General features: G+C 38.3%; 1 protein-coding gene across 8 annotated transcripts in view; it reads right to left on the bottom strand.

The window, feature by feature from the left end:
- Window positions 1–147: 147 nt before the first annotated feature.
- sez6b (seizure related 6 homolog b) overlaps window positions 148–15,327 on the bottom strand; it is a 287,195-nt gene continuing 272,015 nt past the window's right edge. For 3 of the 8 annotated variants that reach the window (XM_055196551.2, XM_055196545.2, XM_055196546.2), the window contains 8 exons: window positions 11,514–11,708; window positions 8,929–9,120; window positions 8,654–8,848; window positions 8,470–8,526; window positions 8,269–8,377; window positions 6,389–6,485; window positions 2,855–2,967; window positions 148–1,577 (listed from right to left, as the gene is read on the bottom strand). In XM_055196551.2, the coding sequence (XP_055052526.2) occupies window positions 2,890–2,967; window positions 6,389–6,485; window positions 8,269–8,377; window positions 8,470–8,526; window positions 8,654–8,848; window positions 8,929–9,120; window positions 11,514–11,708 (923 nt within the window). In that variant the 3' untranslated portion in view covers window positions 148–1,577; window positions 2,855–2,889. Of the gene's footprint in view, window positions 1,578–2,792; window positions 2,968–3,623; window positions 3,633–6,388; window positions 6,486–8,268; window positions 8,378–8,469; window positions 8,527–8,653; window positions 8,849–8,928; window positions 9,121–11,513; window positions 11,709–15,327 lie in introns of all 8 variants that reach the window. The other 5 variants (XR_008642430.2, XR_008642429.2, XM_055196548.2 and 2 more) reach the window with 5 other exon arrangements.

The raw sequence follows: 15,327 nt of genomic DNA, 5'->3' as shown, positions 1-15,327 counted from the left end.
GCAGAACGACACAAAATATGTGAAGTTACAATATTTAAAATGCAGTTCAAGCTCTTTGTTGATATCTTAAAACCTAACATGTCATGTTTCCCTTACAAAAACAAACAATAAAGTAATGTGTTAAATAAATCCAACATTAAAGTTCGATGGGATATCATTTTTAATTGAACGTATGCTTTGACAATGGTGTAGTAAATAATTACAGTACAGTACAGTAAAGCAAAAATATGATTATTTCAAAGTGAAGACTGTCAAGGGGTTTATTTAACACTTCTGTATTAAGTACAGAGTTAATCAAGACTCTTAAACCATTCATACATGTAATGTTCGTTCTTAGCTTCCTTAAACTCTGATGTTCAGAGAGACAGTGAAACATTGAAACATACACCCACGATGCAAGTCATGTGTTTTTGGCAGCTTTTGCTAATTACACAAAGTGTTTTTTATCAGTAGAGACAACATTCATATGGAGAACAGGTACTTAATCGTCATAGATGATCCAGACAGTATCAAATAATAAACAATTATCTATTCTATAATAGATAAACCTCATATATACACACATTTAAGCCATATCTAATACAAATTTGTATGTACATTCTTAGATATTTATAGATTAAGAGTGAAAGAGTCAATTGTTTTGTCATGTGTATAAAAACATACAAAAATAAACAAAACCAAAAAATTAGAGCCAATTTATAAGGTGAACAGGGATGAATTACACATAGGCCTATTTCCTGTACATGTAGTTGAACTTTTGGCTTATATATCCAAACATTTAGAGCAGGTAGACATCACTTATTGTACCCAACAGTCTTAGTCTGACATTGTACACACACAGGCTGCTCAGAATTAAGGATAAGCTTGAGACAACCTTTAAGAAACAGGGAACCACTTCACATTGGATACAGAACCATGTACACGTTCCCATGCACAGCACTAGATTTTGTGAAATTGTGAAGGTTGATACTCACAGGTCTTCTAATAAAACATTTTCATGATGCGTGGGAAATTAAAATAGTAATGAATAAGCTGTAACCCATGCATAAGTTGCTTACGATTTTTTTATTCAGTTGTGAATTTTATTCATTTCATTAGGCCACAAACATTTTTTATTTATAATCCAGATGCTTTACTGCTGCCCGTGTAGATCATGAATTATTTCGAGTTATTTTGGTTGTGAGATAGATAACACAATTGATAAAGTAAATAAATAAATCCATCAGTTTAGAGAGACATTAATCACTTTAATGACACAACTTCATTCATTTGTAATTACTTATTGAATTTGGCTCGGTTCGGGTAAAAACTGTACAAGCGATTCTGCTAGGCCATGGCTATCGAAGCTCTACAAAAATAATATCATGTTGTCCGCACTCTTCGCTTGTGAAAGTCCTCCGAAGCAAAGATGGTATTTACAGCAGGTGGGAAAGGATGAGAAGGAAGGAAGATTAAGAGCAGAGGTGGCTACACAAGATGTGAGAGGAAATCTTCCACAAGGCAGAGAAAGGCTTGCGGTCCTCCATGCTAAATGACCATTGATTGATTTAAATGGAGACTTCATATTCTCTCGTATCCTGTAGAGCAAACAAACAAAAACAACAAATTATATAAATATACCTTATACATTTTGACCCTGGACCACAAAACCAGTCATAAGTCACAGGTAAATTTATAACAATACATTGAATGGGTCAAAATTATATATTTTTTTAATGCAAAAAATCATTAGTATATTATGTAAAAATCATGTTCCATGAAGATATTTTGTAAATTTCCTACCCTTAATATATCAAAAGTGTCTTTTTGTGAGTGGACGCAGTTTCTAGGGACTTTATTTGGAAAACTTTCTCAATATTTAGATTTTTTGCACCCTCAGATTCCAGATTTTCTAATGCTGCTTTCACACCAGCAGGGCTAGAGGCATCAAGCATGAGTGATTTCAATGTTAAGTCAATGTAAAGATGCGTTGACGAGCGTCTGGAGGTCTCGCGGTGCAAATGGAGCGTTTAGCGTGCCGCGGTTCATTCGCGTGTCTAGTTCGCGCAAATGACGCGAATTGAGCGTTGCCGCGGGAAACGCGCAAGTTACTTTGGCGGAAAAACACACTGCGTTAACCAATCAGGAGCTTGCTCTAGTAGTGGCGTGATTACAGGAAGCGAGCGGAGTCGCAGAAGCCCCTCCCATGACGTGAATTTCCACGTGAATGTCTCGATAACTAGAATTTCACGCACGTTTTTTTTATGCGCAAATGAAGCGAATACACTTATGCTATGTACACACCAAACGCGGGGCATCGCTCTAGATTACTCGTGGGATTTAACTTCGTGTCATGCAAATTTTTCGCTCGAGTTGAATATTTTCAACTTGGGCGAAGAATAGCACGTGTTTTTGCGGCAAACGCAACGCCCTTATCGCATCATTCGCATCGCTCCACGCAAGGACACGTCTGATCGCGTCTTTGCATTGACTTTGTATGTTATCTTGCGCAAATCGGTCAACTTGCATCTGGTGTAAACCCAAAGTCAAAATGTTCAAGCGTCCAACTACGCGCGGTAGACGCAAATTTGACACCTCAAACGCGTCTGGTGTGAACCCACAGTAATAGTTGTGTCTCGGCTAACCATACTTTAATGGAAAGCTTATTTATTCAGCGTTCAGATGATGTATAAATCTTTAAAAAAATGACCCTTATGACTGATTTTGTGATGCAGGGTCACATTTATATACATAAAAAAGCAGTTTACAAACTTGTGTGAGGGTTGGGACATGTAACAAATCCAAGCCGTAACTTGATCTATAACTTAACAGACAGACACTGAGGATGGAGACAGCCTACACCAGTGTTTCAAACCTTCATGGCGTTGTCCATGTGATGCTATTCCAATATCAACTCTCCTTACAGGGTTTTTCTTTACAACAGAATCCTAGAGAGTACTTCTGGTGGCTGGTTTGAATCATAGGTCTCTGTACAAATCAAAAATACCATGCAACTTAAGCATGAAATTAACTTAAAAAATAATAATGAAAACATGATGTAAGGTGGAGGAAGTACAGAGTAACTTTGTTGGAAAAATAATGTAATTTTAAAAATAAATGACATTGTGATGACTGTGATAAGTATTGAAACGTAAAACGTAAACACAATTGAAACGCAACACAAAATAATCCTAAAAATTACATTAAACAACACAAGAGGTGCAGATGACGGATATAACAGATTTAATTTTGTAAAAATAAACACAAGACAGTCATGATGAGAAAGCAACTCACGAGCTTCAGTTTGCATCATGTGTACTTACTGAAACACTTAATGTACATGACTTCAGGGCTTTAGTGCAGACAAACAGTCACACATACACACTAACATTCCCAGCTACACACTTACATACAGTGAAACACAGACCAGGCCCTCAGGGCTAGAGGCTGTTATCGAGCTGTTTAGTATATACAGGCAGTGAGTGCTTCTGGGACTGTGTTATGAGTGCTATATAAAGGTCTGGAGAGACACTAGCACAGTACATAAGAGGTGCGAATAACCTGCAGTCTACAGGCCAGAAGCAGCAGGTTCAGAAAGAAATAGATTTTTATATGAGTTCAGTGTTACTGACAGAAATACTCACCTCATTGTTCTTTAGGCATGCAGGAACAAAGAGAGAAAAATAATGTGATTGAGCAACTTAACAGAGAGCAAAATATCAGAAGATTATCTTCAATGTGAGTTAAAGAACAGTTTACATAAAAATGTCAATATTTTGGCATTGTTTACTCTCATAAGGAACTTATAAGATGTTTCTTTTCCCTCAAACAAAGCTTTTGTGTGAAATTGTCGACTGATGTGGGTTTTAATGGTTGATGGCGATGAAAGAAACCAATGAGGTCATACGTGAACCTGTCAGTGAAAACCAGGCTAAAGCCACATAATCTAACTATAAGGTTAAGAGCATCAACGTTTGATTTCATTCTTAGTTAATAGTCAAGACATCGAGGTTATATAACATGGCTGCAGAAGGTGCAATGACACCACACAGCAGCGAAAACAGTCCCCTTAGTAACTTTCAGTAGCAGGGGACTATTTTCAGGCAGTGTGCAATATCATTGCGCCTCCCGCAGCCATGGTAGTGCAGCAAAGTCCTTGATTATTACGCCAGAATGAGAGTATAGTTCCTAACCATATCTGCCTAGAAAATCACAACTTTTAATTTTCCGTCGGTCTTAGTACACGATGTAACTACAGAAGAGTCAAGTTTTAAATAGGACAAATATTGAAACTCTTTGGTTATTTTTTAGTGCGGTGTACTAAATAGAGAGGCTAAAACGAAAAGCAAATTGAATAGCGAAAAGAATAAGGAGAACCATCGTGAAATGAAAACAGAAATGTTAAACGGAAATGCCCTTTTAAATGCCTAATTTAAACCTGTATTTGTAGTTCAATTTATAAATCCAGTTATTTAGTTTTCTTTTATTTTATTTATTTTAAATACATTTTGAAATTCCATTTAATTAAGAATTCATAAATGCAATTTAAAATGATGCACTTACAGAGTGTTTTATGTTGTTTTTGTAAATTGTTATATTACTTTGAACTATTTATTAATGGATTAATATTTCATTTCTACGTTATTTTTATAATCTCACTTTTTATTGCCTAATAAAATGTTACATAATGATTTTTTTGTAACTTTGTCTATTTATTTATAGATTAATTAATGAAATTTTGAACAAATCTATTAATTGCTATTTTTTATTGTCCAGGTATAATATTGAAGTTCTTTATTACATTTTGCATGACTCTTGTGGTCCTCCATATAATCCTACCCACTTCCTACCAATACTTAAACTTAACAACTACTTTACTAAGTATTAATAAGCAGTAATTAGGACTATATTGAGGCAAAAGTAATTAATAGTGAGAATTGGACCAGTTATGTATTTTTATATGATTTATTCGAGCCGTTTCAAGCCTAACTTTGTATCACTTACTAAATAGGATTTAGAAAGTAATTAGTAATAAGAAATTAAATACTTTTTGGAGAAAGTAAATTGTACAGTAATCTAATTACATGATTGAAGATATAATTAGTAACTAGCAAAATAAATAACCAGTAAATGACCTTAGTTTAAATCATAGCTAAAGCGTATCAACCATTACACGGTCCTAACCTTACTGTGTTAAATTAATGTATACAATGTTAGCTACAAATTAGTGCTGCACAATTAATCGCATCGCAATCGCGATGTCAGCCTGTGCGATTATATGACAGCAAAATGTTGCAATTATATTAAATAAATAAATGTGTGGACTTGTTAACACAAACTTTCTGATAACAGTTTGATGATTTTCCATGCTGTTTAAAAAAAAGAAAGAAAAACAAACAAAAAAGTAGTGTATGTGTGACATGCACGTGTGTGGTGTGCGTCGTCACTTGTGTGTGCGCTGCGCGGAAATACCAGAGCGAAGATGGATGCAGAGGAGATTGACAGTGATCTGGTAGCTAAAAAAAAAAACTCTACGTCTGTTGTATGGCGGTATTTTGGATTTAGGATTACTGACACTGAGCAGTTGCTACATCACGTGGCAATACGAAAACATTTCTACACATTTTAGCATTATCACTAAACTGTGTGTGGATTGTCCTTAAAACCCATCAAGTTGACTCATGATACCATTTATTATAAGCGAAATCGCACATCGCAATATTAGCATCAATAACCGCAATGGGAAAAATTACCCAAATCGTGCAGCCCTACTACAAATCCTTAAATTTTTGCCTTGCTCACAAATCCACACAGCGGAGACCCATGCTCACGGTCTCCCCTCGCCTTTGGAAACCAAAACATTTTTATTTTACACAAGCTATCCAGAGGTCAGTTCAGACAGGCGTGGGTCTGATGAAACCGTCTATGCAGAGAAAGTAAACCAAAACAGGATTTTCTTTGTTGGGTGAACTAACCCTTTAAGTTGAAAGTGAATACTAAACAACGAGCGCAGGTGAAGCAGAGGCGATGATGCGCCAACAGAATCTGCAATGATGAGGTTAATATCTCACTTTCTCTTCTGCGTTCCGGCTCAGTGAAAATAAAAGCCTGTGAACACTACACTAATGATGAGATGAAGAGATGATGAGGGTGTGGCTCTTCATTTCAACTCCAGAATGGCACTTTACAGCTAATTAGATAACAGAAATGAACCCGCAATATGGGAACACAGATGGTGTTCAAAGTGCAGATGTGACTTTACACCTGAGTACCTCTCAGTCCTGCCACCCAAATCACCATAAATAGATGTGATATGTGTGAGAAGATTCTATTAGCGGTAATGAGGAGGATGTAGATTCATTTATAGAAATTGTCTGCCAGCCTCTCGGGGATCAAACACTGTACTTACCGCATTCTCATAAATGGGGTTTTCGAAAGCCTCTCCTCGGATGTGATCGTATTGTGGTGATGTTGACATGGATAGGCGTAGCGATTTCCCCTGCACCCTGAGATGAAACAGACAACTATCAATTATTCATTTTCAGAGAAGTCAGAGAAGAGGTGTTTGAAATCATCATTCAGTGGGATCGCTATGTGCGTTCATTCATTGATAGTTGTTTGTATTTGGTTCATAAAATGCTTTAAACAGCGAAAATAAAGTCTTGAAATCCAAATAAACAGAACGGGATAAACTCAGGCGTGTCACCTGATCCACAAATGCACATCTGCTTTTTTGATTTTGATATTTGAATACAAAATAAAAAAATTTATTTACATATATGTCTCCATTTGTACAAATCGATACACATTCATTCTGATAAATTCTGAATTCACAAATTCAAATCTCAAGACATTTGCTTATGGATAGTAAAACATTTTTAACGTGCATCTAGTTCACAGAAAAAATGTGTAGGTCTAATTTCAACCCATAGATCAGTTTTCATAACCCCAAAATGTGTTTGGACACTTAAAGGGGACATTTCATAAGACTTTTTTAAGATGTCAAATAAATCCCAGTCCCCAGAGTACATATGTGAAGTTTTAGCTCACAATATCATATAGTTTATTATAACATGTTAAAATTGACACTTTGTAGGTGTGAGCAAAAATGTACCGTTTTGGGGTGTGTCTTTTAAATTGCAAAAGAGCTGATCTCTGCACTAAATGGCTGTGTCGTGTTTGGATAATGCAGATTAAGGGGCGGTATTATCCCCTTCTGACATCACCAGGGGAGCCAAATTTCAATGACCTATTTTTCACATGTTTACAGAGAATGGTTTACCAAAACTAAGTTACTGAGTTGATCTTTTTCACATTTTCTAGGTTGGTACAAGCACTGGGGACCCAATTATAGCACTTAAAGGATTAGTCAATTTTCTTTAAAAAAATCCAGATAATTTACTCACCACCATGTCATCCAAAATGTTGATGTCTTTGTTCAGTCGAGAAGAAATTATGTTTTTAAGGAAAACATTTCAGGATTTCTCTCGTTTTAATGGACTTTAATGGACCCCAACACTTAACAGTTTTAATGCAGTTTAAAATGGCAAAGGACTCTAAACGATCTCAAACGAGCATAAGGGTCTTATCTAGCGAAACGATTGTCATTTTTGACAAGAAACACAAAAAATATGCACTTTTAAACCACAACTTCTCGTCTTCCTCCGGCTGTGTGACGAGCCAGCGCGACCTCACGTAATTGCGTAATGCCGTGGAAAGGTCACGTGTTACATATATGAAACGCACATTTGCGGACCATTTTAAACAATAAACTGACACAAAGACATTAATTAGTATCATTCCACATACAATAACTTTGGAACGGCCCTCTTTCTCCACACTTGTAAACACTGGGGTGTAGTTTCACATAAATCATCCGTGACCTCTTGACGTGGTAACGTATTGCATGAGGTCGCGCTGGCGCATCACCGGACCAGAGAAAGAAGAGAAGTTGTGGTTTAAAAGTGCATATTTTTTATTTTTCTTGTCAAAAATGACAATCGTTTCGCTAGATAAGATCCTTATGCCTTGATTGAGATCGTTTAAGTCCTTTGAAACTCCGTTGAAAAAAACTGTTCAGTGTTGAGTTAAGTGTTAAGTGTTGGGGTCCATTAAAATGAGAAAAATCCTGGAATGTTTTCCTCAAAAAACATAATTTCTTCTTGACAGAACAAAGAAAGACATCAACATTTTGGATGACATGGTGGTGAGTAAATTATCTGAATTTTTTTTAAAGAAAATTGACTAATCCTTTAAACATGGAAAAGACAGATTTTTTTGGTAACTTACCTTGAAAAGTAGAAATATATTGACATGATGATAATAAGGATTACGGCCACTGGGATGAAGATGGAAACAGCCACACTTGCTCCCTCAATACTAAAGTCTGCGCTGGCCACTATAAAAAGTCACACATTACAGTATATACATAAACATTTTGTTTAACATGTATATGAGGATACCCAAAATACAAAGGTTAAAAGTTCTTACCATCTATCCTGCGTTCATTTATGTACTCCAGTGTTCCAGCTGGGAGAAAAGGGAGAGCTTTAAACACACGAGAAAAGGCTGTTTGTCATACCAAAACAACATAGAAATAACTAAACATCCACTACAAACAAGCTAGTAGCCTATATACTATGTATCAAACACAATGGACACTGGAGGACAGTACCTTTACACACAGGGGGCGCGCGGCTCCATTTGGATGGGTGCCCGGGGACGCAACGGAGAGCAGGCTCACCCTGGAGCTCATATCCACTGAGACAGGAAAAGCGTACAGTCTCCCCTGCCTGATACATGTGTTTGTCTGAGCTCTGGATGCTGTAGGCAGGTCTGCCAGGGTTCCTACATGGCTCATACGTATCGGCTACAACACAAATTACATTTACAAATATGAATCAGACATAGAATAAGGATACATAATCTAAATATTGTGTGTGTGCTCACCAATGCATTTAGGCAGTCTCTCACTCCATTTGGGGCCGGTGGAGTCGCGGTGGTAGCAGGAGAGGAGGCTGTTACCTGACAGCGAGTAGCCTTTGTTACAGATGTACTGTACGGTAGAGCCAACGATGAGACGCGGCCCTGACATCACCCTGCGACTGTGCTCCACTGTGCCTGGGTCTGGACATGACAGAACTGGCCCAGCCAAAACAAATATCACACATTATTGTTCATCCTCTTGAATTGTATACAACATCTGTCTTGTTTGGTCTCTACTGTGATGCAGATTGATTCTGGGACATACATTTGAGTTGTTTTTAAGTAGGCCAATAGATTTTTTGTTATTTAGGCATACTTTAGCTCAGGAATGGGCAACTTCGGTCCTGGAGTTTAGCTCCAACTTGCCTCAGCACACCTGCCTTAAAGTTTCTAGTATGGCCCTGTCCCAAATGGCACACTTTATGTGGTTTTTCAGTGTCGTGGCCTTAAATTGCGCAAACTAGCTTAGTCCGTAAGGGTGTCCCGTCTGTCATTTTCTCGCTCCGAAGTGTACTCATCAGCGCCCCCTTTGCACCCTTGATGTGGTCTTCGGCGAAGCACGCACTGCAGCAGGCTTTGCGCACTTTACCAACTCAGAAGTCCTTGCGAAAGAGCAGTCAGACCAATCAGACGACAGAAGGGAGGAGTTCACTGACGGCAAATTCTCTTTCTATTTCCAGCGTGCCGCTCAAATCTGTCCCAAAATACGACTCCGGTGCACTCACGTGGACTTGCAAAAAGGGTCCCTTAAGTCTGCACTACATGATGTCATCAAAGTGTGGACTCTGAGGAGGACCACAAGTCCGGAGTGTGCCATTTGGGACAGGGCCTATTCCTAGTAAGACCTTAATTTGCTGCTTCAGGTGTGTTTAATTATGGTTGGAGCTAAACTCTGCAGGACAACCGGCCCTCCAGGACCGAAGTTACCCATCCCTGCTTTAGATATTTTAGTAATTTACAGGGTTGGTTCACCCCAAAATGAAAATGTCATCATCATCTACTCACTTTTATGTTGTCACAAACCTGTATACATTTCTTTGTTCTGATGAACACAAGAGAAGATATTTTGAGGAATGTTTGTACCCAAACCGATCATGAGCCCCATTCACTTCCTTAATAGGATTACTTGAAGAATACAAATACATTTATACAGGTTTGTTACAACATAAAAGTTAGTATATGATGACAGAATTTTCATTTTTGGGTAAACTATCCTTTTAAGAAAGATATTTTATGTGACTATTAACAAGTTGACTTGTAGTTCTCACTTCCACCTCTGGGTGGCGCCAATGCTTTAAAGTAGAAATACTGGTATCAGAATTATTTACCTTGTGCATGCATTTACCACACATTGACACTATTATTATTATTATTTGTAATTATTAATTAATGCATTTAGTAGAAGCCTTTAACCAAAGGTAGGTCAAAATACATTAAGGTAAACATTGTGTAGGTATTCATGTTCTCTTTGAATTAAACTAACAGTATGACCTTGGTGTGGATTTCTAGCAGTAATCGGTATCATTCCTGTATTATAGTATAACATACAATTATAATACAAGCATGTGCATGATGTAATAGTCCATACATGATTGACTAAGCCATTGCAAGAAATTCCCAATCTGAACACATCTGCGGCATATGGACCATCATTTCATTTTATTAAATGTGCTTTCTGTTTTGTTCCCTGTTTTTGACTTCTCACATCATGCATGTGCTTCCACAAATAAAGACAGCCCACAATGTATTTGTACAGAGTAAGGCAAGTGGCATTAGAGCCAGTGGGAAGATATAAACATGTGACTTTGATCTCAGGCCAGCGTACGGGCACACAGTGAAATATAATGAAAAGATTACTACGCTCCGCTCCACCAAGCTCCAAACCCAATTCTCTCCCCAGCAGTAGAGGTGCAGGATAGCGATATAAGAGAGGAGAGTGAGTTAATGATGTTTGAATTGTAGGTGAGAGCGTTGAACCAGGCAAAGATCCCCGCTGTTTTGCAAGGGACAGTGCTGGGAACCGGGCTCAGGGTCACAGAGTCCCCCGGCTTTAAGCAACAGGAGTCCGAGAAGACAGGCCCAGACTTTTACTGCAGCTGTAGACCTTCACACAGAGCAACTCCAGACAACACAATAGCCAGGTGAAAAGATTTAATTCCAAACACTTTGGCAACAACAAAGGAAAGTTGTGGTGTCCTGATTGCACCTTAGATCAAACACTCACTGCATCAGCTGGATGTTGTCAGCGAAATGAAAATGATTGCAAAATAAGTTCACGAGGTGCAAGCAGAGAGGCTGTAAATTGAAACGGCATCTGCTTCACCCGTTTGGTCGCACTTAAAATAAAAGCACTTCTTCACTTCACGTCTCTTCTGGAACGGGAACGAGTCGGAGAGGAGAACAGGCACACAAATAGAATTTAAAAGCTTATCTAGTTCTTCTGCAAAGCATCTCTCTTGATCAATAACTGCTTTGGAAGTAGGGTTCAAATGGATTTTTACGAAGGATAGTTACTGGCAAGAGTGTGATTTTGTGTATGTGTAGTTTACCTCTTTCACAGCTGGGCAGATCCCCACTCCAGGTTAGGTCCCACTGGCACATAAGCATTTCAGTGCCCACCACCTCAAAGCCCGGGTAACACTGATATGTCACCACTGTGCCATGCACCAGATCAGGATGAGATGTTGTCTTCCAGCCATTAGAGATCTCAGGAAGCTCTGGACAGGTGTCGTTTCTGGGAACCTCTGCAAAGAGCCAGAGATGAATTTTTATTGAAATTATTTGTAGATGATCCAAATGATGGTTCAAATGAGGGGTTATTTTCTCAAGTGCAAAATGTGAGAATCAGGAGACTTAAAGGGATAGTTCACCCAAAAATAATGTCATTAATTACTCACCCTCATGTCGTTCCAAACTCGCAAGACCATTCGTTCATCTTCGGAAACAGTTTAAGATGTTTTAGATTTAGTCCAAGAGCTTGTTGACCCTTCATTAAAAAAAATCTATGTACTGTATATTGTATATGTCCAGAAAGGTAATAAAAACATCATTAAAGTAGTCCATGTGACATCTGTGGTTCAGTTAGAATGTGTTGAAGCATCGAAAATACATTTTGGTCCAAAAATAAAAAAAATTACGACTTTATTCAGCATTGTCTTCTCTTCGGCGTCTGTTTTAAAGCGCATGCGTGAGACTAAAGTCACGTGACTGCAGTGACGCGGATGACGTACGACGCGGCTGACGTGTTATCTGGTGCGCCCCAGCTGTTTTTTTGTGCGCCTGAGCTTCGTTTACAGTCTGAGGAGACGCATGCTGTAAGTTTGAAAAAAAGGATAACTGAGGATAACAAGTCAGCCGCATCACTGCAGTCATGTGACTTTAGTCTTGCGCATGCGCTTTACAACAGAACCGGAAGAGAATAAAATCATAATTTTTGTTATTTTTGGACCAAAATTTTTTTTCGATGCTTCAACACATTCTAACTGACCCACTGATGTCACATGGACTACTTTGATGATGTTTTTATTACCTTTCTGGACATGGACAGTATACCGTACGTAGATTTTCAATGAAGGGTCAACAAGCTCTCGGACTAAATCTAAATCTAAACTTGTTTGACTTTCTTTCCTTTGCAGAACACAACAAAATATATTTTGAAGAGGGCTGATAACCCAATAACATCGGGCCCCATTGACTTCCATTATATGCACATAAAAGCAAAGACATTTCTCAAAATATCTTCTTTTGTGTTCAACAGAAGAAAGCATTATAAACAGGTTTAGAATAACTTGAGGAAGAATAAATAATAAAAAATTTAAATACATTTTTATTTTTTGGTAAACCATTTTCAAGTCTTGATTCATTCTCACTGCTTTCTAGGAGAAACTAAAGAGATCTTACATGTTTTATCTTACCTACAAAGATCCCAATTAGTTTAATTACTACACCGAGAGAAAGAGAGAGAATAAAAAGAGAGGGAGAGACAGAACGTTCAATAACGCATGCAAACAATTTCTTTGTTTCTCACCACGTCCCTAAACAAACCACAGGTGTTGCATCTATTGACTGATAAATCAAATGGTAGGACTCAACGCGGCTGTGATTAAAAATGTGAACAGAGGAGAACAGACAGCTGGCAGGCTTTTCGCTGATGTCCGTTCTTAGCGCAGCAAAGCTGGGGAGGGCACGACACCCGGCAAATGCGGCTAATGAGTACAAACATGCACTGTAATTGTCAGTGCCGTTGCCGGGCCAAACCCCTGCACCTGCGAAAGCTGGCTGGGTTTTTTTCTTTCTGTGCTACGTGAAACAAATGCAAACATTCGACTTCAGTTTGCATTCCCGCAGCCTCATCTTCGTTCTGTATAGAACTCATTATATTTTATCTGATCTTGTGCGCTGGTTGGCCAGCAAGAGAACCTGGTGAACGACCTTCCCTTCATCCCTGGGAAAGGTGAGAAAGGACGAAACCAGCTGTGTCTCACTTACTATAACTCTTTCTCTCTCTTTCGGTTTCAATCTCTTCAACACCTTTTCCCATGTCCACGATCTAATAACTGAGACTGTGTGTGTTTTATGTTCTTCCATCACACTGTGGGTTGAGATTGGAGATCCCTGCGGCATTTCATATAAATCTCACGAGCGGCTAATTAATGAGCTTCATTCAACAACATTTCAGAATAATGAGATGGAGGTTAGCGTGCATGCTTGGAGCTCTTGAAATTACTGTTCCCTTAACACACATAGGAGGGGATTCACTAAACTGCTGCACCTCTCTTGAAAATAGTATATTTTAGCGACCTGCGTCATATGTCTGCATTTAGGCTGGATTTACATGGCAAATCTTGATGCCCAATTTCGATTTGTTGCCTGTATCTGATTTTTTGACAACTCGCTTACATCATCCTTCAAAAGCAACTCGTATCCGATATCAACATTTTCACTAAACACTTAGCAAAACAATACAAGGTACAAGACACACCGACCCGGAACAGTGTAAAAATGACAGATGGGACACTCTACTAGACTAGGCAAGCACGCACAAAGGCCACGAGACCAAAAGTCCACATAAAGTGCGCCATTTGGGACAGGGCCCATTACGCTGCTAAGGAGAGTCATGTGATCGTGGGTGGTGTCCACCTGAGTTTACAGCATTTGCCAACGTCACAATTTCAATGACACATGACGCATGTTAACATGGGAATATCCAATCTGTCTTCTTACTTCGCGGACACGAACGCATGTGTCCGATTCATATCCATACGAATGAGGCCTGAAAACCGATTGGAGAATATCGGAATCTATGTGCTTTTTCCTGCTTACATTTTCATGGGACATATGCAATCTGTGCTACATGAGGGAAAAAACTCGGAATTGGTTCACTTTAAACATGCAATGTAAATGCAGCATTACTGCAATATATTACGACATTTTACTTTCTCTGTGGTTTAAGCTGTTCTGGGTCAGTATGTCTACCTTGAATTGTTTTTCCAAGTGTAAATGCTGACATTGAATCCGAGTCGCTTTTAAATGATGATGTAAGCGGGTCGTCAAAAAAAAATAAATAATACAAATCGGATACAGGCAACAAATCAGAATTGGGCATCAAGATTTGCTGTGTAAATCCAAGAGCACCTGCCGTGCGGTTCAATCAGGTGCATTAAAGGATTAGTCTATTTTCTATAAATGATATAAAATCCAGATAATTTACGACGTCATTACACAATTACGTGAGGTCGCACTGGCTCGTCACACAGGCGGAGGAACACGAGAAGTTGTGGTTTAAAAGTGCATATTTTTTATTTTTCTTGCCAAGTTGCTAGATAAGACCCTTATGTCTTGTTTGAAATCGTTTAGAGTCCTTTGAAACTGCAATTTTAAACTGCATTAAAACTGTTAAGTGTTGGGGTCCATTAAAGGCCATTAAAATGAGAAAAATCCTGGAATATTTTCCTCAAAAAACATAATTTCTTCTCGACTGAAAAAGAAAGACATAATTTCTTCATTATCAGGATTTTTTTTAGGAAAATGGACTAATCCTTTAAAGGGACACTTCACCCATTTGCATTAAGCTTTGTATAGTTAGAAACCCAATCATGTTTTTGAATGGTCGTGCATCATTCCCTCTGTTTCCCCTGAGACAGGAGAAATATGGATTTCAGTGTTGCACTTCCTTCTTTCAATGATGTAAAAATCATCATTTTGCATCATTGAAAGAAGGAAGTCCTATATCTTTGTAGAGGGGGTAAGACTACAAACACTCCTTTTCCTGGTTAAATAGGCACCAAATTCGAAATTTATGTTACATTTCGACTACAAATATGATCCACTTTTAATAAAGATTAATGTTTCCACGGGTGAAAT

The sequence above is a fragment of the Misgurnus anguillicaudatus genome, chromosome 24 (genome assembly GCF_027580225.2).
Source record: "Misgurnus anguillicaudatus chromosome 24, ASM2758022v2, whole genome shotgun sequence".
NCBI classification, from domain to species: domain Eukaryota; kingdom Metazoa; phylum Chordata; class Actinopteri; order Cypriniformes; family Cobitidae; genus Misgurnus; species Misgurnus anguillicaudatus.
This window is presented reverse-complemented; position numbering and strand designations above follow the sequence as displayed.